This window comes from Callorhinus ursinus, unplaced genomic scaffold, assembly GCF_003265705.2.
Source record: "Callorhinus ursinus isolate GAN/ISIS: 27379988/994484 unplaced genomic scaffold, GSC_fseal_2.0 scaffold3, whole genome shotgun sequence".
NCBI classification, from domain to species: Eukaryota; Metazoa; Chordata; class Mammalia; order Carnivora; family Otariidae; genus Callorhinus; species Callorhinus ursinus.
Genome location: NW_027397065.1, coordinates 27,375,508 through 27,402,166, shown reverse-complemented (window position 1 = coordinate 27,402,166; position 26,659 = coordinate 27,375,508). Strand labels below are relative to the sequence as shown.

Below are 26,659 nucleotides of genomic sequence, written 5' to 3'. Positions count from 1 at the left end.
ATATATCCATACGTAAGCAATACTAAATTGCTTAAGTAAAAACAAAAATAATCTCATAGTGGTAAACTTTTATCTCAAGTCACAGTCAGAACGGGGACCTTCTGTGGCCACCCTAGAAGACACTCTCCCATCTCCTGTAGCCACAGGGCTGACACAGCCAAGAATCAGACACTGCAGGTGGCTGAATTCCAATGTAAGTTGAATTCACAGCCATATCAGATCTCTTAGGTAAAAATGAAGCATTGATAGGAAAAGAAGAAATGGTGAGAATTTGAATTGAGACCCTTGGGTAGGTTTCCATGAATCAGGATACCTAGAGCCTTACAAACTCCTGTAAACTGCCCTGTCCTGCAGAAGCGCTCCCCCTCCCTGTCCGATAAAGCTAGTCTTACTTTGCTTGGAGACTCTGTAGCAATCTGATCACAAGTTGGGGGTGCCAGGTGTACACACATAGGACCAAGTCCCTCAGGAATAAAGATTGCTAATTATTTCACTCGGTGAAGAGCTCGAACCAACCAAGGTGCTGGCCAAACACAAAGGAAATAGGGATTTCCTAGGGAAGAAGAAGTTTAGAAACATCAACCCTAGCCTTTTGGCCAGTTGCAGAAAGGACGGCTAGACTGTGCATATTTCTGTGCTTATTTGTGTATACAATTTCTTTTTTATCTTCTTAATTTCTCCTATTATACAAGGTGAGCTGGTATTGGTGAAACTTATCTATTGGTTAGGTTAGATGATATCTAGGAGGATTTGCCACTGACCTAGAAGAGAAGTGGTTACCTGACAATGGATACAATAACTGATGGGACTTAGGGTCTCCCACTTTGGTGAGAAGGTGAATCATTCACATTTGAATGACAGATGGTTACAGAAGCTTGGTGTCATTGCTATTGTAATTTGGAAATTTCAGGGTGTATGAGAGGTTGTGTATGGTTGTTGAGTAGCCAAAGAGGGTGGCCTATGACATGTTATCTAGCACCTGGTACCATTCCCACTCCTTCTGTCTACTCTCCCCAGAATCAGAGGCTGGACCCTTGGGACTGCTTCCCAGATTGCCTTAATAGCTGGGTTCTGGAAACAGTTTTGGTTCTGCCAGTGAGGTGCCTTCAGATGGGTTTGGAAAGCAGAAGGGAGGTGGGAGCCATTGTTCCTCAGGCCATGATGGAGGCAGCTGACAGAGGCTTTCATGGGCATGAGGTCCTGCACCTCAGAGCCAGGAGCTGTGGGCAGGTGTGAAGGTAGCGTCAGTTTGCTGACCTTTGAGGGGTCCACGCCTGCGATGGCAAATCTGACAGCTCCTAGTGGCCTCCACCCACACTTCTCTGGTCCTTCCAACAGTTATGCGAGCGTGGAACTGCCTAAATTAAATCTCTTCTACTTGAAACATCCAGTGTAGTTTATGTTCCTAACTGAACCCTGCCTAATGCATCCTAAATCCCATCTCCTAGGAATAAGCACTGGACATTTTGTATATATGGCCTTCTAAAAAATTTTACTCATGAATATTTTAAATAAATTGGATCATATAGCAAGCAATGTTTTTGTAATATATGCTTTTCCGCTTAACTGTATATTATGAGTGGCTTCTTTTAATGCTTATTTGACTTGGAGAGATTATATAATGGGATGGGGAAAATGGAAAAATACATCAGTAGCTCACTTTGGAATGGGGGGGGTGGATTTCTAAGCAAATTAAACATGAGCTCTTTTGTTTCCCAAAGAGATTCTTTTCTTTTTTTAAAGATTTTATTTATTTATTTGAGAGAGAGAGCGCGTTCACGAGCGGGGGGGGGGGGGGGTAGAGGCAGAGGGAGAAGCAGACTTCCCCCTGAGCAGAGAGCTTGAGGCGGAACTCGATCCCAGGACCCTGGGATCATGACCTGAGCCGAAGGTATATGCTTAACTGACTGAGCCCCCCAGCACCCCCAAGGAGATTATTTTCTTTGCGCCAAAGCTACTCTCATAACATCATCCTTTCACTGCCAGCTCTCATGAGTAGTCATGTTTTCTGCCTCATTTCCTGTTTGTTAGCCCACTGCTGTCTGGCTTCTGAGTGCAACAGTTTCCCGAAGCTCCTTTTGCTAAGGATTGAATTATGTATCCCAAAATCAAAATTCATACGTATGTGGAAGCCCTACCCCTGAATATGATGGCCTTTTTGAGTTGGGGCCTTTGGGAGCTACTTCTGTTTCTTTGAGGTCTGAGGATGGGGACTGCATGGTAGGTGTAATGAGCGCCCTTAGAAGAAGACACCAGAGGGCTTGCTCATGGGAGTGCACTCCCCCTGCTGTGTGAGGACCCAGTGACAGGGCAGACATCTGTAAGCCAGGAAGAAAGCCCTTACCAGAAACTGACCATGCGGCCACCTTGATTTTGGACTTCAAACCAAAGCCTAGAAGTAAGAGAAAATAAAATCCTGTTGCTTAAGCTGGCTCGTCTACAGTGTCTTGTTACAGCAGCAGCCTGAGTGAAGAGACTTTTTTTAGAATCACTAATGACTTCTTAACTGAAAAATCCAGGGACCTTTTCTTGTGTCTGGTCCCTTTCTGCAGGATTTGCTTCCAAATCTCCCTTCTTGGTGTGTTTTTCTTGAACTTCTGGGACCCTGTATCTTCTGTCCCTGAGATTCACCTTCAGCCTTGGCTCTTACCCTAGGCTCTCCCCTCCTTTCACCTCCAAGGGCTACAACCCTGCAGCCCTGACCCCTCCCCTTTGAGTTACCTCCCTCTGCACTGGCACTTCACCTTTCTGCTGCTTTGTCTGCAAAATGCTCATTTGGCAACAAAGATAATATGCAAAGTCCCGTCTACTCTAATGTAATCCAGTCTCTAAAATCTCATACCTGCACCATGAGCCTGACCTTTCCATTTGCCCAGTTAATTCACCAAAAGATTCATGGATGAGTCTGTCTTCCTTTGTGCTAGATGGAAAAATAAGAGGAGGAATTACAGAAAGAATCAGGACTTACCACTGATTCCTGCTTTAGAGACTCTAAGAGAATTGAAAGGAATACATTTCCTCATTGTATCTAAAAAGTCTTTGTTCTTTAAAAGAATGATGGCATTTCAGGGCAAGTCTGCCTTTACTTGTCAGGAAGAATGTAGTTCAACAAACCCCCACCAGGGTCAGGTAGGCTGGGTTAGCTGGACATAGTTGACTGACAGGTACCAAGGCAGGCAGACATCCATCTGGATCTTGTTCACCCATCAATCCAGTGACAAGGCATGAATGTGCACGCCACAATAGAATAGGCATGGGGATTGCTAAAGAAGTAATATTTGTATCAAATATTACTGATTTCTTAGTACTTCAGCTTCAGGTCTGGAAAGTGGGAAAAGAATTAGCCTTTCATTGACTCTTCCCTTTTCAGATAAGATCATTTCACCCCTAGCCAATAATGAGAAGGAATCTTTAAAAATCATCGTCAGCAACAACAACCAAATCTTCTCCTTAGATCACCATATTTGACTGCTGTTTCATTTGTCCTAAATTTAGGAAAGAGGCTGTACTGCTCACTAGTTGTAGAATCTTGGTTAAATCACTAGCCTCTTGAAGCTTCAGTGGTCTTATTTGTAAATTAAAGGTATTGATCCCGGCTTTGATGAACCCTAAGATCTCTGCTGGTCAGCCACTGCTCATTATGTAGGTTGTGCGTACAATCTAATGCCGCGTCCTTGGGAGTGTTTTTCTTTTGTTTTGTCGTTTAAGCTCGTAGCAAGCACTAATCATTGCCACTCTAAGAGCAACTTGGAAGCACTTCACAAATGCTTCTAGGTGAATGAAATAAGGTACATTTAGAATCCTGTGAGATGATTCTTTATCTTCCAAAGAGAAACACCTGAGCACTTTGTAATTCCATAATTATGAAACTACCACAATAGTGTATAATTACCAACATTTATCAGTCGATTAAGCTTCTGGGGTTTGTTTTGTTTTGTTGTTGTTGTTGTTTGGCTTAAAATGATCACTTCTTGGATCTTTTCATGCTTTCTTCCTTCTCATCTCCAGCATTAGCAGGTGGTGTTATTTGGGGAGATCCTTTTTCCCCCAAAGGGATAAGTTTCATTTGCCAAGAGTTACTGTATACACAACAGAAAGAAGCAAGCAATAAAGTCACTTTGAGATGCTGATGCTGTGGTGGTAGTTAGACTTCTTTACCAGCCAGGGGACTCCTACTGCACAGAGCAGCCTTGAAAACACATCTCATGTTCTTACTTGTGTAAAACTGCTGGGATTTGTAGAGGCTTTTTGACTTCTTGTTCCATTGCTCTGGATGAACTGGTGCTCCCGAATAACACAGTAGAGAGAGAACCCCGAGCACCCATGTTCTACATACACTGCAATCACAGATTGACCGTCTGCTTACAAAAGGCCCTATGAGAATTGGCTTTTGTTCTTTCTCTGTCCCAGATTCCAGCCTCTTTTTAGGAATGATGCCAGTATTGCTGTTCAGGAGATGATAAGGATATGCAACTCTGTGAATTTTTTTAACCAAAGTCAGTGGGTGAAACAAAAGGGTTGTACACACTTTAATATTTGGGTTCAGTTTAACCATTTTTTCTACCTCTTCCTTTGTGGTACAGAACCCTGCCTGATGTTGCAAGGTTCCTTTCTGCCTCTCACTATTATTGACTTGGTTTGCACGAGTTGTTTTGTACTATAATGCTCACTATAATTACCATAAGGAGGAATCTTAACCAGGAATTGTGTGTGCTCAGCTCAGCCCTTCCCTTTGGGGTCAAGAACACAGACCTTAGGCACTTCCCCCTTGCTTCTTTTCTCTCTTTCCATATGAGAGCTCGGCAACACTTACTTCTTTCCCTGAATTCCTAGACTTCATCATCTTATTTTTGTTCCTCCTGTCTAACTCTAATGATTTGCCTCCTTCGATACAGTAAGTTCTCCTTCTGATCAAAATGGCCTGAGTGCCCCTCCAGCCTCGTGGTTTCCATCAGGCACCCCTTGTGGTTTCAGCAATACCGACCACTTATTCCCCGCCCTCCCATCTCATTCACATTCAAAGGCACCTCTGAGCCTTTGCTTGTGCCCTTCCACCCTTGTGACCTACCTAAAATCTACTTGCCTGGGACTTCTCTGGAGCACTGCTCCATCGCGAAAGTCTTCCCTGGCTACTACTCAGCTGCGGCCCCAGATGCTCCTCCTGCGTCCACACACAGCGTGCTTCTTGGGTTAGAATTAGTTGTGAACACATTTGACTCCCGGAAGACAGCAGCCAGGTGGTCTTTGCTTTCCTGTTCTTATTTTGGTGCTTGAATACATTGACCACTGATCCTTAGTTTGCATTTCATGACCCTGAAAGTCTTTTGCCTAAGATGACACTTCTAGTGTAGTGTGATTGTCCTTCAGACTGTGCTCTGACCTCAGTGAGGAATGGCCCCTGCAATCAACAGTCTCCTTTTTCTAGCCCTTCCCTGTTCACTGCTGTATAAAGTTCATCCTAATAATCCCTAGAAGTAATTCCGTACAAAGCATGGGATTTTAACAGGCCCTATGTGTTTCAGAACCTGCCAAGCCAGGAGGGTTTAAAATGGCTATTAACGACTCTGAAAATGCCATTTATACCAGAGATACAGCAGCATTTATCTGGCTTTCTTGGCTGTAAAACAGTCTCAGCCAAGCTGAAGCTGATTACATTGGCCATGCAACAAAGGTAATTTATTCATCATACACAAAACCTCCTGTTAACTAAAATCAGATTTTTAAGTGCTGATTGAAAGGAGAGCTGATGTATCAGGGCACAATTACCCTCTAGACCAAAAAGTCTACTCTTAAGGTACTTTTTAATTGTTTTCATTCCTAAACCTAATTATTGTTAGCTTTGCAGGTGTCTAATAATTAACTTATTCATAGAACATTAACCTATATTTTTTGCCTTCACCACTCCCATTCTAATTCATAATTTGCATGTCTGGGGGCTTAATATCTGTTAAAAGTCTCCCCAGATTTCTGGATGGCTTTTATTAAAAACACCTTATAAAGCAGGGGCTCAGCTGAATTCCTTCCCTGGGAGGATATTGATTTCTTGAGAGAACTAGGAACTCTGGGGAGTTCTTCACATTCTCTAATTTATAGATGTGTCTCCCCAGCTTAAAATGGCAGTTGCCTCTTCCCCAAGTTTCAGTGATCACCCATTACCATCTGGGCTACCCCAAACCCAAGGCTGTAGACTCTCTGCCCCACTGGTGTCCACAACTTCAAGTGAATGCCAAACCAAGAGGACTTCTCTTCCTGGCTTTTCTACACAGACGTTCGTGGGCTTTGCGGCCTCAATTAAATCCCCTGACAGTTTTCTCTTCTGGCTCACTTGTAAAACAAATGCTTCACAGCAGGTTGATTTTGCCCTCTCCATGTCCGTGTCCATTGTATGTGTAGTGATGGCGGTGGTGTGAGGAAGAGGTATGCCTGTGCTTTGAAAGACGTACTACAATTGTAAGCTTCCTTGACTTGACCATAGCTAGTTCAGGGAGCAAAGGTTGAGGGATTGTGTAGGGTTGAGAAGGGGCGGTGTGTGTGTGTGCAGATGCAACATGGCAGCATTTAAGTGTTGACTTCCTGTTACAGGTGCTGACTGATGGGAACAGACCACTGAGTGACGTGCACTCACCCAATGTCCATTTTTGTCCTCTCCCCATCCTCTTTTCCTATCCTGTAACTCCACTGACTTGCTTTAGGGAAAGTAAGTGTGGTATTTACCAGATACACCTCTCAAAGCATCCAGGTTGATGTGCACAGGTAAGGTGCTGGTTTTCCGGTAGCTCCTGCCCCAAAACCTCCTTATATCCTCTTCCAAGGAGAAAGCCCACCAGTGGGGCTCTCCAGGTGATGGGATGGGACATCCCTGTGCACCAGACTCCTGCTTATTTCGCTCGCTGTAGCTTCAGTACTCAGACCAGCTCTCAGGTCTTGGGTTCTTTTTCACGTCAGAATCTGAGGGGTTGAAGAAATTAATTTCTTCAGGGAATCTTAAAAGCAAAAAAGTTTCTAGTAGGCTGTTAGATGGATCTAGTTCAGTATATGGATATGTATGTGGACCCAGGACCCTTTCAGTTTCACACAGGAACCGTAGAGGTGACTGTTCATTTGGCCTGAAAAGAGTCCTAGTCCATATGGCTGAGGAGGGTGGGCAGGGGTAGTAGATCTGTCTGTTTTCTTTCTGAATGTCTTTCTTGTCCTTAGAAGTCATGTTCTCTAGGAATTTGTCTTCTATCTCTGTCAGTGGTAGCTGACTCTTCTTTTTTTTTTTTTTTTCAGGGAGGAAGATGAGTACTCAGAACTGCGATCAGAACTCAGCCAGAGTCAGCATGAGGTCAACGAAGACTCTCGAAGCATGGACCAAGACCAGACCTCTGTCTCCATCCCTGAAAACCAGTCCACTATGGTCACTGCTGACATGGGTGAGTCTGCCTGCCATTTCACGAAGCCAGAGTTTGGTTTCTGGATTGTAATGGGAATTTTAGAAATATGAGGCAGGCTGAATTAAAATTTAGTCAGGGAGTTTGGTGAGTAGATGAAAGCACATCCATTTGATTCCCTTACATGCTACTCTGTTGGAACTAAAGAGGTGAATGAGCTTTCTGCCCTGATGTTTGTGATTCGAACATAGATCACCTCTATTTGAAAATTCTGGAGATAGGGAACCTGCTGAAAAGGCTATTGTAGTATTCCAAGTTACGGTAAAATCTGAGCTATGATGGCCGGAATGGGAAGGGTGGCGACCCATTGTGGTGGAAGAACCAATAGGTTTCAGTAACTGTTGGGTAAGAAGAAATCCAAAATGACTCTAACCTGTTGATCCTGAGTGACTAAGAGAATGATCATAGTTCTTAGTAAGGATGTTCGGTTGAGAAATGAGTTGGGAAATAAATATATTATGTTTGAGGTTGTAGAGAAATGTCCATCTGGGAATACTTGGTTTGGTGTATTTTAAACTGCAGGTCATGACCTGTTAGTGGGTCTTGAGATTAAATGAAAAATCTTTTTTTTTTTTTAAAGATTTTATTTATTTATTTGACGGAGAGAGACACAGAGAGAGAGGGAACACAAGCAGAGGGAGTGGGAGAGGGAGAAGCAGGCTTCCCGCTGAGCAGGGAGCCCGATGTGGGGCTCGATCCCAGGACCCTGGGACCATGATCTGAGCCGAAGGCAGACGCTTAACGACTGAGCCACCCAGACACCCCGAAAAATATTTTTTAAGTGAAATCAAATAGGAAAAAAAATAAAATGACAGTATTACTTTATGAAACTTACTTGTTGAGTATGTGTGTGTGTGATAAGTTGCCGAGTGAAATGTTTCTGCTGCGGGCTGCAGTCAACCCACAAAATGTTGCAAAACCACTGGTCTACTTGGAGATGCTTAACTGGATCTTTGGAGAGATTAGGGTTGAGGATAAAAGGCTTTGAAGTTATGAGGTAAGGAGATCTCTGTGGTCAAAAGGGTGTGGAGTCAGAAGAGGGAGGAGCACCATATCTTAGGAAATGTTCACATGTAGGGAAGATAGAAGAAGGACTGCGAGAAGGAGGCGTAAACATAGTGTAACTTTCTTAGAACCTAAAATTTTATTGGGGAGAGAGTCTTGAATATAGTACACATTTATATTAATTATGGAAGTGCTGTAACATTAAAGAACATAGTACCATGAGAATTTATCAAAGGAATTTTTTTTTAAAATTTATTTGTCTGACAGAGAGAGACACAGCGAGAGAGGGAACACAAGCAGGGGGAGTGGGAGAGGGAGAAGCAGGCTTCCCGCCGAGCAGGGAGCCCGATGTGGGACTTGATCCCAGGACCCTGGGATCATGACCCGAGCCGAAGGCAGACTCTTAACGACTGAGCCACCCAGGCGCCCCTATCAAAGGAATTTGATTCAGTTTAAGATTCTAAAAGAGCTGCTTCTAGGAAATGACATTTGAGCTGAGAGAACTGGAGAGTAAGTAGGAATTAACCAGTTAAAGGAAGAGATGCATTCAGGGTAGCGTGGGGGAGTGGACGCATTCAGGGAAATGAAAAGAGATCATGGAGGGCCCAGAGATGTGCGGTGGAGGCTGGAAAGGTAGGTGGGAGCCATAGCATGCAGGATCTTGTAGACCATATTAGAGAGTTTGACCATTAATCAAAGATGCACAAGAAACCACTGAAAGATTTGAGTAGTGGGGGAAGGGGATGCAGTGATCAGGTTTGCATTTTGAATCAATCATTCTGTAGTAAAGAGAATCAGTGGATCAAAATGAATGGGGCAGGGTTGCCTGGGTGGCTCAGGGGTTAAGCGTCGTCTTCAGCTCAGGTCATGATCCCAGGGTCCTGGGATCGAGCCCCGCATCAGGCTCCCTGCTCCGCGGGAAGCCTGCTTCTCCCTCTCCCACTCCCACTCCCCCTGCTTGTGTTCCCGCTCTCGCTGTGTCTCTCTCTGTCAAATAAATAAATAAAATCTTAAAAAAAAAAAAAGAATGAATGGGGGAGGCCAGCTAGGAAACCATTGCTAAAGTCTCAGTGGGTATGATTATTGCTAGGGTGAGGGTGGTGGTAGTTAAGATCTAGAAAGATTTAAAGTTGGCAGGATCTGCTGAAGGATTAGAAACAGAGGGGAAAAGGAAGTATGTATGCAGAGATGTCCTCTAAGTGTCTGGATCGCACAATGGGTGGATGGCATTGCTGAGTCCCAACATTGGAGCGCAGGAAAAAGGACCAGGTGGTTTTGCATCATATTTTGTTTTGTTTTGTTCTACTTGAAGGAAGTGGGAGTGCAGGGTGGAGCGCCTCTGTTTTGTTTAGGCGTAAGTTTGAGGTGTCTCGAGGTGTCTACGTGGAGATGCTTCCAAAGGCAGCAGGTATCAGTGAGAAGCCAAGAGGAGAGGTCTAGGCTGAAGAAAAGCAGCTAGGGGACACTGGGTTATGTGCAGTTACCAAAGCAGTGGGAGGCCGTGGTAGAGCGAGGCGTGCAGAGAACCAGGGCCTAAGCCTTGGGGGCCACCAGCCAGGGAGGAGACCCGGCAGAGCTCCTGGCAAGGATGTGTCCCTCCTCATTTTAGTCTCGGTTCAAATGCACCTCCTCTGAAAGCATCTCATGGGCACTAGCCTGCAACTTCCTGTGTTGACTCTGGCACTGCCCCATTCGTCTCCTTCTATTGAATTGGAATTTTAAATGATGTATTTCTAGTTCTTTGCTTGACTGACCATCCCACTAAATGCCACTGGGCAGAAGCATGTTTATCTACTAGCAGATCTCCAGATCCCACCGCTGGGCCTGGCACATAGTGTGTGTTTGGAGATATTTGCTGGGATGAACATGTGAAGCAGTCAGCGAGTCCATCAAGCAGTCGGCCAGCCAAAGCTGTAGGAGGAAAGGAGGAGAGCCATGTCTGGGAAGTCAGTGGGGACAGAGAAAGCTCTAAAAAGGAAGGGGTCAGTAGGATGGATGTGTGCTGAGGCTAGCAAAGTCATGGACAGCTGCCTACTGATACCGATGTGATCCCAACAGTAATGGAGTGAGGAGTGGAGGCACCTCCTAGATCCTCAGGCTCTTGGCTTCAGGCTGAAATTGCCTCTCTGAAATTCACCTGGACCCCTACCCCGGGCCTTGAGTTAAAACACAGGCAACCTCTGGGGACCATCCCAGCTGTGGGTCCAAGTCCCACGTGCTGCTATACCAGTATCGCAGTCTCTAATCCTAGTGGCCCGAGGCTTCTGGACTCTGCCCTCCAGCTTCGGGAGTGGGACAGGTGCAGACAGCCCAGAAGTTCCCACTCAAGCAAAGAGATACGCCGACGCCGATCCCTCCATTCATGTCTCTGAGTGTGTATTTTATGAAATAAGTGCCCCATGCTCCAATAAAGTTTCTCAGTCAAGTAAGGTTGGGAAGTAGAGGGATAAACCTACTTCAGCGGGCTGGGCATCTTTGCTGTGGGACTTCTCAGAGCTCCTAACAGAGTGCTCAGTAGCTCGGGCTGTCTGCCTGCCCGTGCTGTGAGCTGGCTTCATTTTCCCAAATGATGAATCTCAGATCCTTTCTTTCCATCCTCTTCCCCATTATAAGTACGTGTTCCTTATAGCCAGTGATAGTATCTCTGCCAGCGAGACTGAGCTCCTGGAGGGAGGGGACCCCATCTGCCCAATGTCTGTGAGTGTTCTCTGCCCACAGAGGTGGCCTCGATTCATTTATTCAGCAACTCACTGGGTGCCGGGTGAGGGACTGGGGGTGTGAGACACAGGATCTGCCCTCAGGTCGCTGTCCTCGCACGCTCCCGTCTCTCGCACTGAGAGTGACGTTCCGTCTCCTGACCACGGACTCTCAGCCCCCACAGAACTGGGCGTCCCCCACCTTGGGCCGTGCTGGCCTCCATGCTGCCCCTCACACCTGACCAGCTTGTCTTGCTTCACCGTTCCTTCTTCCTGGAGTGCTCCTTCCCTGAGCCGACCCTCGGCTTCCTCCATCTGTCAGGGCCCGGGTGGAGCACTCTGGCCTTCCCTCACCCTCAACCTGAGATGAGAAGCCAAGAGGAGAGGTCTCGGCTGAAGAAAAGCAGTTAGGAGACACTGGGTTAAGTGCAGTTACCAAAGCAGTGGGAGGCCGTGGTAGAGTGAGGCGTGCAGAGAACCAGGGCCTAAGCCTTGGGAGCCACCAGCCAGGGAGGAGACCCGGCACAGCTCCTGGCATGGAGGCCAGGCACTCTCCTCCCTTTCTGGCTTCATTTCTCCTCACAGCACTTAGCTCTTCCTGGTGGTTCACTGTATGTGCCTTTCTCTTATCGTGTATTACTAGTTGTTACTAGTCTCTCACGCGAGAATCTAGAATGCAGGCACCACGAGGGCAAGGGTGTCAGCCCTCCTGCATGCCAGTTATCACAGTGCCCACACGGAGGAGGCACCCAGATACCGGGTAGCCGCGAATGCCATCTTGGAGCGCACGCTTCTCCGGAGGATGCAGACAAGCCAACGGGGAATGACCCACAGTGAGGTAAGGCCCACGACAGGAGGTGGACAGCAGCTCCTAGCCACACCCGGGGGCAGGAGCCTCGGCCAAGACCTCCCTGAGGTCGCATCTAGCAGAAAGCCGAGGGACAGATGGGAGTGAGGCAGGCGAAGAGCAGGGGCAGGAGGAGAGCACGGGAGGCCCGCACCTGCCGGCGCCCCACAGCGGGGAGGAGGAGGGGCGCGTGACGGCTGCGGCGGAGCGCAGTCCCCGGTGTGGTCACTGGAACTGGAAGTCTGCCTCTCCTTACTCCTTTGCCATTTTCCAATTAAACTGCTTCAATAGGGAAAAAAGCTTCCATATATAAACACCATTATAGGAAATCATTAAAAAGCTGCCATTTCATTATGGTTGCTATATTTGCAAGCCTGCATTAGCAACCCAAAGGTTTTCTTGAGCTGGATTTTATATGCAGAGTTTGCTGCGGTATATTTGCTGATCTTCATTTTAGATAGCCAGAGTTAGTCCCATCTATTCCCTTCATCAGAAAGCACTTTGCTTTTGTTTTCAAGCCCCACCCATCAGAGCCAGCCTGCCCCTTCAGTAAGCTGGCTCCTCGGCACTGTCCCCAGGCCCTGGAGGAGTAAACCAGCAATTTAGAAAGTGCTTTGACTTACCCGACCGGTCCCCGGAAGGAGGAGCGTCCCGGCAGTGTCACATTGCATCTGAAATTGTTCTAGCTCTGTTCAAACCTGGTCACACAGTTTGGAAGATAAAGGTAATTAAATAGACAAAGACAAGGCAGGAATCGTAGCTTGGGACCTCTATTCCCTCAGTTTGGCAAAGAGCTCTAGTTAAGAGAGGCTGGCTGTAATAGATAACCTGTTTCGCTCACGTACTTCGTGTCAAGCATTTACATGCATCCTCATGTGTAATCATCAGCCTTGAGAGGGGGCCCAGTAAAGCTCCTCATCTGTAAAATTGGGCTAACAGAGTTCAGAGGGGGTGAGTCACTTGTCCAAGGCCACACAAGCTAATTGGTCGTTGCTGCTGTTGGCGCCCGTGTATCTGTGGATGGCTTCACCCTTACTCAGACGTGCCCACGGTGAGCGTGCCCCGCTTCCTGCAGTCCTCTGAGGTCTCTAGTGCTGGTGGGGCTTGAGGGAGCAGCTGTGACATCACAGCACCTGGCTTAATAGCGGAGTGTTTGTTGTTAATCGAGATTTTGCAGACCTCCATCTTAGAAAACAACGCTTTGAGGCCAAATGATTCTGGGTGTTGCCGTAGAGCAAAACACAGATGTGTGTGCACGGGCTCATTGCAGCACACGTGTTAGTGTGTGTGTGTGGTGTGCTCCCTGGCGGGCTGCTTCCCAGCTCTGTTCGTGGGACGGCAGAGCTCACCTGGAGCAAAGTCCTTGGTCTGATGGACCTTTGCACAGCCTGTGTTGGGTTCGGCTCCTTATTCTGAGATCTCTTCTGGTTTTAGGCGAGAAATTCTTATTTTTCTGGAATCTAGCAATGCTCAACTATTATCCCCTTAGGAATGAAAGGAAGCATATGATACCTTGTTTGCTGGTGGGATCATTTCGATAGAGATTTCCTCCTCATGAGTAGTTTTTGGAGGACAACCAAGGAGGAATTTACACATGAAACCTGGCTCTTTGGCACGGCTGCGATTATGAAATATGTTTAACGTTAAAGCCAGATTTTCCTGGCTCCATGGCCGCTGAGGCTTAATGGCTTCAGGAAAAATGTTCCAAAGTGTCAGGCAGCCACTCCCAGTGAGGAGAAGGGGGGTCGGGCAGGGAGAGGCAGCCCTGCCTCCTCCAAAAAACGGTTTCTGCAGTGTTGGGAGAGAAGTGGTTACAAAGGCAAAGGAGCCTGTCTGGAGAAAATGTGCATTTTATTAGGAGTGAGGGGACTAGACAGCCAGTTATTCTCCAGCAAAGAATTTTTAAAAGACAATCAGGTTATTTGTAACCCGATTCTGGAACTTTGAGGAACCAGTCCATAGGTTGGATGGGGCTGAAAACAGCACCTTGAGTAGTTGATGGAATAGGCTGAGCCCTTTGTTGCCCTTTTGTCCCATCCCCTTACTTTAATAGGGCAGCTTAATTTCTCCCAAGAGGTTCACAGCGTTGGGCGTCCCTGAGAACCAAGCCCAGAGGAGAACTTTGAAGTTTTGAACATGGACTCACTGGAGGACTCTTTGGGATAGCTGTGCGCTTTCTCCTTGGGATCTGAGCCTGCTCAAACAAGACCTGTCTGTGAGCGTCAGCAAGGCAGAGTGACTGAGGAGTCCATCTAAAATCATTCTGGAACTTTGCTTAGAGTGATCAAGCTTAAAGGCAGGAAAGGTCACTGCCCCACTTCAGTTTGTGTTACTTTGGAATATTTCCCTCAAATTGTACTCAGTAATTTTTTTCAGCCCCTCAAAGACACTCACTCGGGGTATAAGATGCAAATGGCAAGACTTTGACCCACCACATTTGTTCAAAATGAGTTCCCATCAATGTGGGGTTTCAGGAACTCCTTTTATAATGTAAGTAGTCTAGATTTTCTAAACAGACTATGTCCCTTCAGGTTAGATTGGGTTCTTGGTGATTTGAAACTCATGACATAAAGCCAGCATTATAAAGAAGTGTTGCTTCCAAGACCAGCCTGTGAAGGCCTGTTTTCATCTGTAATGGGAGTGAAGTATGGGACCTCACTAATGCTACTACCACCCCAACCATTGTTCTGGGGGAAAGGATCGTGTCGACCACATTTGGCTGTTAGAGGCACATCTGCCCCCTTCGGGAAGTTCTCCCATCCCTGCCACAGCGAGAGCCTTGGGGTCTGGGACGGGTACCTACAGCCTACTCTGCATTCGTCCACTGTTTGCTCCCGAGGGGCTTAAGATGAGGGCCGGTCTGAAAAGGGCCCTTGAGCTGAGATGGGAGACCAGGCACGGAGGAAGGGCCCTTTGGACCAGAGATTAGTGAGCTTGGGGGAGAGCTGTCAGAGGTGATGCTGTAGAGACACAAACTGCGCTAAAACGGCAAACTGACGATAGCAAAAATGAAAACAAATTCAGGCTGCTAAGATTTGGCTGAAATGGAAGTCCTGAAAATACAGCTTTGTTTTCTTCAGGGAAAAGAAACCCATCACTCCTGGCGAAGTTAGGACCTGGCCAGGGTGGTGGCTGGTGGCTACCCCCCTGATCCGTGCCTGTGGCCTTGGGGGGGATTTGGGTGTGGCAATGACACTTTTTCAGGAGAACATTTTGGTTCCCGTGGCTGCACTGAAAAATGGATCATCATAGGGGTCCCCACGTCACGTCGTGCCTCAGTGTACCCACGCTCTGTCAGGCCTCCTTGCCTTGAATGGTAAGGTATTTCTTTCCCCTCAACTTTTTATTTGAAAAACTTCAAACTTACATAAATGGTAGAATGAACCCCAGTAAACCCTTTGCCTAGACTGACTAGTTGTTAACATTATGCCACATTTGATTTTGCACACACGCGGAAATATTTTTCCGGAGCTATTTGAAAGTAAGTTGCAGACCTCATGATGCTTCACCCTAAAAATATCAGCACAAACCTCTTAAGAACGGGGAACGTCTCTTTTTTAACCACAGCACTTTTATCATACCCGAGAATTTTAACCCAGATGGAACATTATTTATAGTCCATATTCCAATTCCCTCCAAATGTACCATTCATGTCTTTTGTTGCTTTTGTTTAATCCAGGATCCAGTCAAGGCTCACACATTATATTTAGTTACCACGTCTCTTTATGTTCCTTTCATCTAGAACAGGTACCCCCCACCTTTCCTGTCCTTCATGACATTGACGTTTCTGAAGAGGCCAGGTTTGTAGTGCCATAGAAGGTCCTCAGTCTGGATGGTCTGATTGTTTTCTTGGTATTAGATTTGAGGTTAGCATTTTTCGCAAGAATATACAGGGGCAATGATGGGCCCTCACGACTGTCGCCACAGGAAGTTCATGATAGTTTGTCTATGGTGCTGTTAATGGTGATGTTGAGGTGTTTTCAAGCTATAACAACACCATTCCTCCGTGTTCTCTTGCCTTCGGGAGATGCAGACCCTGTGTATATTACGCAGGGTGCAACCTGCCTGGATACTGTCTTTCTCCTTTCTCACAGACCCTTCCATCTCCACCTTCTATTTCTCCATTTGCTCTGTTGCTTTGTTCTCGTTTTGCTTCTTCCTCCCTGCATGCAAGGAGGGAACTGCTTATACAGGAAAGCCACAACCCTCCTTGTTTCAGCCTTGGAGCCACAACAGGGGCTGGACTGTTAAGTCCCTAACGACATCACCTCGGGCCTCTTAGCGGAACATCTAGGTTGCTGCTGAAAGAATCTGTAGCTCTTTCCTCTACTTGACTTGCCTTACAAGGTGCACGATGTGTGGCCATTGGAACAGAGGTGGGGGGACGTGTGCTGGTGGGGGTTACGGTTATGCCCTGAGCTGCTGCACCGCATAAGGGAAGGCCTTTGGACTGTGTGCAGCAAGCCTACAGTTCCTTTTGACTCTCAGACCGGCTCAGATTCACTGTGCCTAACAGCTCTAGCTTGAGTGGACACATCCACCTTGGGGATCCACCCAACGGAAAGCTTTCTGCCTTTTTAGCAGGGTGTGTTCTGCCCCAAGATAGGTCTTAGATTTGATGATTCTTTAGCAGTGAGCAGATGAACAAAAACCGGATACTTAAAAAGTCGATTTACAAAAAGTCTTTCTTTTACACGTTCAGGTAGTCTTTACTTAGCACAATCCACTGTTGTGAGCATCTGGGAACACAAGGACTAATAAACAGTCATTGGTCCCCAGGACTGGGCTTAGTAGGGTCGATATGTCAGTTAATAAATAATTACAGGGAATGCGATGCCTCAAAGAAAGAAGTAAATACAAGACTATGGGGGATGGGCGAAATGTGTGAGGGGAGTGGGAGATACAGGCTTCTGGTTACCAGATGAGGAAGTCACAGGGATGAAAGGCACAGCAGAGGGAATATAGTCAGTGATATTAAAATAGCACTGTGTGGCGACAGCAGCTACACCTGGGAGCATAGTGTAGTGTATAGACTTGTCCAATCACTGTATTGTGCACCTGAAACTAATATGACATTGTATGTCAACTATAGTACAATTTAAAAATTTTAAAGGAAAAAAAAAATTTTTAAAGACTGTAGGTAACTAGGGAAGGCTTACAGAAAAGGGTATTTCGAGGCAAAGCTTGAAAAAGGAGCCCTTAGGAAGAGGAGGAGAGGCTTCCAGACGAGGCAGACACATGGCCATTTACTCTGGACGGGAAGCCTCAGGAATGTGTACTCTGGAGGCTGGGGCTGTGTTTTGGAGCAGATCCATTCTGGTACAGGTGGACAGCTCAGAATCAGGTAGACCGGGGGAGTGTTTCTAGTGTCTCATGTTTTATTGGGGTTAGGGTTTTTACAGGGGGTTCAAAGAAAAACAAAGAACAGGCAGCCTCTGACACCTGATTCAAAATGAGCCAACTCTTGCATAGTTTCTTATATGGAACTCAGGGGGTAGGCTGAGTTGTTCCTGAGGGAAAGAGAAGAAAACTAGTGTATGTGTTTAACCAAGCCAGAACGCTGGTTAGGCTTAATTTTCATAGCCGTGAATGCCCTCTGACCCTCTTTCCGGATTCTCCTAGTACTTGGGTCTTCCCTCAAACAGCAACATAAAAACCTAAGCCTCTGGGGTCTCATTAGAAAAGTTAACCTGAGCTGCCGTGTCTTCAGCTCCTCTCAGAAATGTAACTGGGAAAAGTCCTATTCAGAACCGACAGCCGAGGCGGGGCTGCAGATGGACAGGGGCCGGGGGGCAGTGAGCGGCAGTGAGGGAAGCAGAGGGGCGCCGTGGCCATGCCAAGTCCGAAGGGGCCGGCTGCCGGCCACTGCACACATGGCGGCCGTGTGAGGAGCCAGGCCCCGTATTGCCAGGCCTGACTTGACAAGAAGAGCCATAAATTCTAGTAACTTTCAAATGCTGACAATTAATTCAAAACTGTTCTAAAAAAACAAAAACCAAAAGGGCCATGTCAGATACCTACTCCTGCCGTCCAAACAACACGCATCCTGGGCCGCAGGTGGCTGGGCTACATCCTCTGGTCAAAGGGAGATGCTCGTTCCACTTAATCATCTGTGTCCTCTGTCTCGTCTTTACAGCAAATTGGACAACTGGAAGGCACCGTGCCAAGATTGTGCGAACTTAGTCCTTCCCAGAAGTCCCTTCACGTTGTACTTGAATGGCCCATGGCTTAATTTTAATTGAAGGTTAGCATAGAAGAAACCATATGAAATCTGCCTCTTTTTGAAACTGGGTCTGAGGAGCCTGGCAATGCCATTGCTTTACACCACATATGAAGTCCCATATACCTCAATTCTTTTAGATTCTGTGGCTGAAAACACAGTGTCTCTCTTGGGAAAACGGAATGCTTCCTCCTTTCTGACGGGAGAGGTTTTATTTTCGCTCTGGCTGCCAGGAAGCTCAGGGCTAAGTGGAAGAGTCTGCCCCAGCAGCCGTGTGAGCCTCCGTCAGCGTCCTTGGCCTTTCCCTGGGTCCGGTCACTCTGTTTCCCCCTTACGTGCGGGTGTTTGCTACAGGCCACTTCAAATTCTTCTTTGGAAAGAGAAAAATAACCTCCGTGAAAAGAATGCGTATCCTATACGAAGGGCCTCCTCTTTGTCCTCGGCACAGGGGGCCAAGCCATCACCTTTCTTAAATAAAGCACAGCACAGCCTGAGGTGCTGTAGCAGGTCCGCCTCCGTGTCACCCTCATGACAAGTGTGGAGCTCAGTGGCAGGATGTACATTCAGAGTTGTGCCACCCTCACCACCATCCGTTTCCAGGACTTTCTCATCCTCCCAAACAGAAACCGTGTGTCTGTAAGCAGCATTGCCCTACCCCTGGTAAGCTCTACTCTTAGGTCCCTCATCTCAGGGAAATCATGTAACATTTGTCCTTTCGGAACTGGCTTATTTCTTGTATAATCTTCTCAAGGTTCATCCATGTTGTAGCATGCATTCAAATTTCCTTCCTCCTAAAGGCTGAATAACATTCCGTTGTGTATATAAGCCACATTTTGTTTTTCCATTCACTGGTCAGTGGACACTTGGGTTGCTTCCACCTTTGACTGTTGTGTCTAAGGTTGCTATGAACATGGGTGTACAAGTATCTATTTGAGCCCTACTTACAACTGTTTTGAAATTGGATTGAGAAATGGGATTGCTGGAGGATAGGGTAGTTCTATTTTTAATTTTTGAGGAACTGCTATAGTGTTTTTCACGGAGATTGCACCATTTTGCATTCCCACAGGGAATGTGCCCCAGTAGGGCACAAGGATGCTAATTTTCTCTCCATATCCTTACCAACACATTATGTTATGTTGTTGTTGTTGTAAACAGTAGCCATCCTGATGGGTGTGAGGTGACATCTCGTTGTGGCTTTGATTTGTGAATGAGGCACCTTCTGCACCGTCTGGAATACTTGGCCCCTGTCTCTGTTTACTCTGCTCCTCTGGTCCCTTAACCAGAGGTCCCTTGATCTCTCTCGCATTTTGCAGAAACTCCCACTGCCTCAACCTGTGGTATTGATGCTCTCCTCTGTGGCAGGGGCCGGATGATGCAGAGCATCGTAGGTCGGGAGAAGGGACTGAGAATTTATTCCAACTCAGTGTCTAGAGGAATATGGCACAGACTCTGAAAGCTAATTCCACCCTGTATGGAGCAGCACTGGGCTCGGGGTGAATGGTGGTGAGTGATTGGTGCTGGGCGGCAGCACTCAGGGAACCCAGGATAGCTGCTCCTGCCAGGGAACCCAGGATAGCTGCTCCTGCCAGCCTAGCCACCTTGCCCTCCTAAACTGAAGAACGACAAAAAGACAGCCACGTGTCACCCGATCACTAGTGGGACTTGGATCAAACCATTGTGCAGAACTCAGTGGGTAACAGGCGGGAGTGTCTAGGGTTCATCATCCAACCTGTGTCTTAGACATTTGGCTTCCTAAGACCACAGAAAGCATTAAGGGCCCTCTTTGGTTCAAAGGGAAGAAGCTCAGCTGGTTTCAGTCTGGATGTTCATTTACATACCCTCCTCATCTCCTGATTCTCCATCCTGTACCAGCACCATGTTCTCTGTGGTCACTTTCCCCGGGGTGGTAGTGGACAGCTGAGAGAAGGGACTGTGGCATTTCCTCGTACACCTGTGAGCCTCCCAGGGTTGAGGAGAGTCTCTTACTTATTTTTGTACCCTGCTGCTAGCCTGAGGCCAGGGCTCAGCAACTGTTTGGTTAAGCAATGAGAAAGAAGTGTCGGCCAGATTTATACACCCTCCCCCTGTTCCCCAAAGCCCAACATAATTGGCATGCAGCCTGGTTCCACCTCTAGGTCCTGCCAGAAGATCCCAGAGCAGACATGTCCAGTGTGATCACTGTATCAGGTGGAGCTGTGCTGGGGAAATCCAGATGGAATGGGTGAATAGAACCATCTTTCTTCCTCATCGCACTCATAAGCACTTAATAATGCAAATAATTCAGGAGTTATGTGAACTCCAGCTCTGTGTACCAGGAGCCCTGCAGCTCGAGGTAAATGATCATTTGGAGAAATTTCTCCGATTATTACTTACAGTTAAGTGTGCTTCAGAGAGAGTTCCAGCGGCATGCTCTGGACCTCCTTAGCTTGAGCTGGTGGTGGGCACCTGCGGTGCCCTTCTCCAGAGGACCTTCTGCAGTGAGGACTGTCCCCCAGTTGTTAGCAGCTCAGGGCATGGTCTATGATGAGGACAAAAAGCATAAGGTTGATGTAAAACAGGCTGCTGCTGGCAGTCTGTGTTTCCAGTCTGTCTCTGAAATACATGATGTGAGGTTCATATTTGCCCACTTAAAAGTAATTCTTGATCGCCTACATTCTTCTATGTTGGAGATACAGTGGTGAGGAAGATCAAAGTTTCTTCTTCATGGAGCTCACGTTTCAGTAGAGAAGAGATAATAAACACGTAAGTCAGATCAGGTAGTGGTAATTGCCACGAAGAAGATAGGATAATGGGGTAGGGACTGAGCAGGGAGAAGAGCCAGAACCCCATGCTTTTTAGATAGGGAAGAGCTTGGTGAAGAGGGGGCATCTGAGCTGAGACCTGAGTAAGTGGAGACTTGGGTGGAAATCAGTCTTGGCAGAGGAAACAGCAAAGGAGAAGGAGGCATGCTCCAGGGATGGAGAGAAGGTCAGGAGTGTGAATGGAGCAGAGCGCGTCGGGGGGAGGTAGACAGATGAGGCAAGGACAAGGTCCGTGGTTCTCACCCTGGATGCATGTGAGAGTGATCTGAAGACCTTTAAAATTTTTCCCAGTGCCCAAGCCCTACCCCCCAGAGACTGTCATTTAATTGGTCTGCAGTGGGGCCTGCGCAGGGGTAATTTACAAAAAGTCCCCAGAAAATTCCACAGTGCAACCTGCACTGCACCTTGAGAACATCATCAGTCTTGATCATGCAGAGTCTTACAGACTCTGGTGAGGAGTTTGGGCTTGAGCTGAATGACAGTGGGACGCCATTAGGTAGTTTGGGCTAGGGGAGTAACATCTGACTTATGTCCTTGAGAGCCTCGCTTTGGCTGCAGTGTGGGGAGTGGAGGTTGGAGGTTGTTCGGGTGGGTTCAGTGAAGAAATGATGGTAGCCTGAACTGTGGTGGTATTGGTGGAGATGGTAAGAAGAGGTCCCTTTGGGGATAAGTTTCGGAGGTTGCACTCACAAGGTGGATTGGGTTTAAGGATGTGGGGCAAAAGGAAATGAAGCTTGCCTGACAGGTAACCTGAATAACTGAGCTGATGGTGGTGCCGTTCACAGAGCTGGGAAGGAGTAGGTGTGAGAGGAAGGGGAATAATTGGGTCCATTGGTTGGTGTGAAAGCCTCGGGCTGTCTTCTCTCTAGATTCAGGTAACTTGGAGATCCAGGCAGTCAAATAAGGTTGACCAAAAGATTCTGATATATTCTGTTACTATAGTACTGAGTTTTTCGATGTCTTCCAAAGGTAAGCCCCAATGGACTGTTTTAGTGCATGGAAGCTGTGATGAGAAGGGAGGAGGAACAAAGAAGAGAAACTGAAGATGTTGAGCTTCTTTCATGTAGGAATCAGACTGGATGTAGGGGAGGAATGCCCTTTGAGAGGCTGCTTAACACCTGTCTTGCTATAATCCAAAATACCAGGTTATTTGTGTTTGACTTTAAGGGGATTTTTTTCCCCCAGCAGAATTATCTTCTAAAATATTTGTAGCTCATACTAAGATTATAATTAATTTTTCTTCCCAGACCAGGCCCTAGATGTCCAACAATTAAAAGTAACCCAGAGTTTTCACCTGGGTGGCTCAGTTAGTTAAGCATCCGACTCTTGATTTTGGCTCAGGTCATGATCTCAGGGATGTGAGATCAAGCCCCAAGTCATGGAGCCTGCTTAGAATTCTAAGGGAAAAAAGTAACCCAGATTTTTTTAAGGCAGGATCAAATTATTAGAATGACTTACAAGACCTTTACATGGAGAACAGTATGAACTTCATTAGAAGAGTTTACTTCTCCCCTGATGGAAAAGGGGGTTAAACTGCAATGGTAGAGCACACTGATTGGTCATATCAGAAAAAAATTCTGATTATAAGCTCACTGAAGGCAAGGACTGTCTCTTACCGTTTTTGTTTTTTTTTTTTTAATGCCTAGTGTCTCTGCTCACTCTGGGCCTTTTTGTTTTGTTGAGTAAAGCTCTGAGATCTTTGCTGAAACTCTTTCTGGAGTCGTACTTGTCTGAATAGCTAAGGAGGAAAGTTGACCAGAAGGCTTTTGAAGTCCTAACAGCCTCTTCTGGGACCCTTCTTTATTCTTACCAAAGAACTTGAGACATAGCTCCCTTCCAGTGAAAGACTAGAGCATTTAGTGTGGTATGGCTGTCTAGAAAATGACCGTGGTCTGAAACTCCTTAACAAAGGCTCTACCTTGGCTCTAAGCCTCAGAGGCGGTACGTACCGGCAGCCTATGACATGAGGCCGCATAGCATTAAAGTCTAGAATATCAGGCTCCTGTTGCCATTCCATTTTACTGACTGGGTCCCTCATGGTGAGTGAAATGGAGAGCATCCATTCCCCACCTGCCTGCTTAACTCATCATGTCCACCTTCACTCACAGATAATTGCAGTGACCTGAACTCAGAGCTGCAGAGGGTGCTGACGGGGCTGGAGAATGTCGTCTGCTGCAGGAAGAAGAGCAGCTGTAGCCTCTCCGTGGCCGAGGTGGACAGGCACATCGAGCAGCTCACCACGGCCAGTGAGCACTGTGACTTGGCCATCAAGGTATACGCTCCCCATTCTGGCTGGCTCTTTGAGAGCATGTGAGGGAAATGGTCAGATCTCTGTCTTCTGAAGTGTGGTTTTCTCAAATATCTCTTAGGAATGAGTGTTTCTAAGAAAACGGTACTATAGTTTGGACCGCCAGGGAGAGGTAGGAGCCCTGTAAATTTTTGTTGGGCTGAATCATGTTAAAAAAAAAAAAAAAAAAAGTCATTATGTCAGCAGTCAAGATCACTGGCTTTTCAGCAAAAGTGACGGTTTCCTTGAAAACTCAGACTCCTAGTATTGAACCGTATCATTTTAGTGTGGCCCATCATGTAGCACTCGCAAGCTGTAGGATTAACTTGGAAGTTTTATTTAAGCTTTAAGGCCTCTCGTATATTAATTCAGAAGTTAGCAATTCATGGTGCTAACAAGAGGGAAGTTCAGGGCCTGAGTGAGTCATCTGTCCTGAGCACACTGGACGAGGCCTCAGCCACACCTTCCACAGCCTTCCATCTTGGTGCCTTGGGAACTCGAATGAGGAATGTGCTGCATCTGCACAGACTCCTCATGAGCAATGGGAATGCCAAGGCCTATTGATACTGGGCCTCTGGTATCCGTATATGACTTCACCATAGCTTAGTAACCTAGGCATAGCAGTTCAAACTGAAAAGTCTGGGAGGAGCCCACGTAAAGGGAAAATGTGACACATTAATTGAAAAATCCCTTCGACACTAGGCCCAAGGTTCTATCCACAGGAATCCTGGCTTTCACAAAAGCGCTGTGGTATCATCTCAAGGTAAACCAGGATTCATATTTATAACACAGCTGGTTTTCCATCTCATTCATCGCAATTATAAATAGATAGTTGATACGGTTTGGGGAGGCAACCGCAGGCGTTTCTTTTGTTGGAGTCTCCGAGGCCCCGTATTTGATTGTAATGTCAATTTGGGTGTTAGTCCTGGCCTCAGCATTGCGAGGGCAGGAGGGTGTTGAGGGTTTCTGCCAACCAGCAGGGGACGGACGGAGCGGGCCTGGAGCAGGGCTGCGGAGAAGAGCCTCAGATTTGAGGGGAAGGATGAAGCCCCAGTGTGGAAAGTGACAGCAAGATTTGTGTAATTTCTTCATCACGGAACCAATGTGGGCATCCGAGGGTGTAATCCCCTCACATTCTTGCATTTTTGAGACCACCTGTTTCTCCTCACATCTCCTCACATCTGCCTTTTGCCCTACATGGTCCTCCTCCCTCTTTTTTCCATATCAGTTTGTTGACTTATGCTTCCTATGCCAAAGGGCAGTGGATGGGAATGAATAGTTTCTGAAGCCAAGCAGAATTACTTCTTCCTTTTCCCCCCCCTAATTTTAGGCATGTCTCTTCTCCATTAATACTACATCTTAAATGAATTTGTAAAAGTCTCTCCAAGTACTATTAAGATTCTATTCTTTTTCGCTCATAGCTGTCTTATTAATTAATGAAATCCCTGCTGTCTTAGAAGCATCTACAGTGAGCTTTGTCTTTTCTGTGTCACTGAGGTTTATTTTTGTCTTCCACATCTTGGGACTGAACCTCATTCACACCCTCTGAATTCTGATGTGACACCAAAAGCTGGAAATGGTGATGTGACTTCTGCTATCCCAGAGTTGCAGCATGGGAGGCCTGTGATTTGGGAAACTTCAAGTTAGCTTTTGTATGCTGTTTGCAACTTCGCACTTGCACTGTGAAGCCCACTGACGGGCTTGCTGTCTGGTTGTGTGTATTTACCAACCCCGCAACGTGGACGGAGGACGGAAGCATTTGTGTGGATGTGGCCGTCAGAGCCACAGATAGACAAACGTCCCATGAAGGGACTGTGTTGTTCTGACTCTGGGGACTGTTGGGAGACGCAGACTGTGACCCAGGCAAGTCACAGAGCCTTCTCTGAAAATGGGGAGAGGGTGATTTGGGGGTAGTCATGGTTAGTGTTAGCAGTGAAAGGACCGTGGAACCCACTCCTCTGTCGACACTCGCACCCATCCTGCCTATTGTCTTCCCCTCTCCTTGCTCCCAGGGAACCCACTGGGCTTGTCTTTGTGTTTTCCAGACAGTCGAAGAGATTGAAGGGGTACTTGGCCGGGACCTGTATCCCAACCTGGCCGAAGAGCGGTCTCGTTGGGAGAAGGAGCTGGCCGGGCTGAGGGAAGAGAATGAGAGCCTGACCGCCATGCTGTGCAGCAAAGAGGAGGAGCTGAACAGGACCAAGGCCACCATGAACGCCATCCGGGAGGAGCGGGACCGGCTCCGGAGACGGGTGAGCGCACCCAGTGCGGCCTTGACCAGGCCTTCCCCCCGGGCTGTGGGCCTGGAAGACAGACAAGCATGTAAGAGCCAAGGGCAGCCCCAAGAATTTTGTGGCACTTGTAGTCTTGGGAATCTCCATCCCTTTCTGACCAGGAAGTCATTCTCAAAAGGGGAGTAGTTTTGAAAGCGCTGAGGTATGCAGGTAAGATTTTAAAAAACACTGTTCTCTGGGATCACAAATCTAAGTGGATGGTAAAATTTTATCAGTGCAGTGATTCTCAAACCATTCTCCAGGGTATGCACGTCTTCCCCAAACTCAATTAAAATGTTCTTCCTTTAAGATAGACTAATAATATTTTATAATTTGCAGAAATAAATAGAATTTTCCCCTTTGCAGTTTCTTCTATAGAATTTTCTTTAAATTTGTAGTACCTGCTCTCACTTACCTGCGGGGAGTCTAATGTGAAGTGTCCTCTCCTCTAGTGCATTTATTAAGGTTATGACAATCATATGTGTGTATGTGTGTGTTTATGTATGTACGCATGTGTCATTTCTGGCATTCACCCCAACTTACCAAATGGTTCTACGGCCTGCAGCAGCCTTTGGAACAGAAGGCACCAAAACTTGCTTAGGAAATACATCCTTTGCTGAAGGAGCTGATGTTTCAGCAGAGTCATGTTTGGCAGAATTGTTAAAGCACTCAGTTTTCTAAAGACAGGGTATTTTTTACCCCCCTCCGGAACCCACAAGTACTTCTTTGTTTGGCTGTGAATTTGATCTGTGATTGGTCTGGAGTAGAGCAATGAATTCTTCGATCGGAAACATACCCTCTGAACTTCACTTTGAATTACTAGACCGGCTTTACTGTCCTCCTCAATCTTGGCAATATTTGCAGCTTGCTTTCTAGCTGTGCTCTGACTGGCAATTCTGCACGCAGATAAAGCCAGCTTAGAGGGGAAAAGTATGTCTAGTAGATCCCTCATCCTTCACCATTGCTCTCGCTCCCTTGCTTTTAAAGAACACCTTGGAAATAACTTGTCTTCCGCAAGGTCAGCATGTGTACACCAGTCTGTTCTAAATGCACACACAAGTTTTCTTGGTTGCCATTATGCACGGATATGGAAGAAA

The 26,659-nt window shown here is 46.8% G+C and overlaps 1 protein-coding gene across 4 annotated transcripts in view; it reads left to right on the top strand.

Moving 5' to 3' along the window:
• MCC (MCC regulator of WNT signaling pathway) overlaps positions 1-26,659 on the top strand; it is a 387,205-nt gene that overhangs the window by 297,545 nt on the left and 63,001 nt on the right. For all 4 annotated transcript variants that reach the window (XM_025866893.2, XM_073889303.1, XM_025866894.2 and 1 more), the window contains 3 exons: positions 7,273-7,415; positions 23,111-23,274; positions 25,335-25,541. In XM_025866893.2, the coding sequence (XP_025722678.1) occupies positions 7,273-7,415; positions 23,111-23,274; positions 25,335-25,541 (514 nt within the window). The remainder of the gene's footprint in view (positions 1-7,272; positions 7,416-23,110; positions 23,275-25,334; positions 25,542-26,659) is intronic.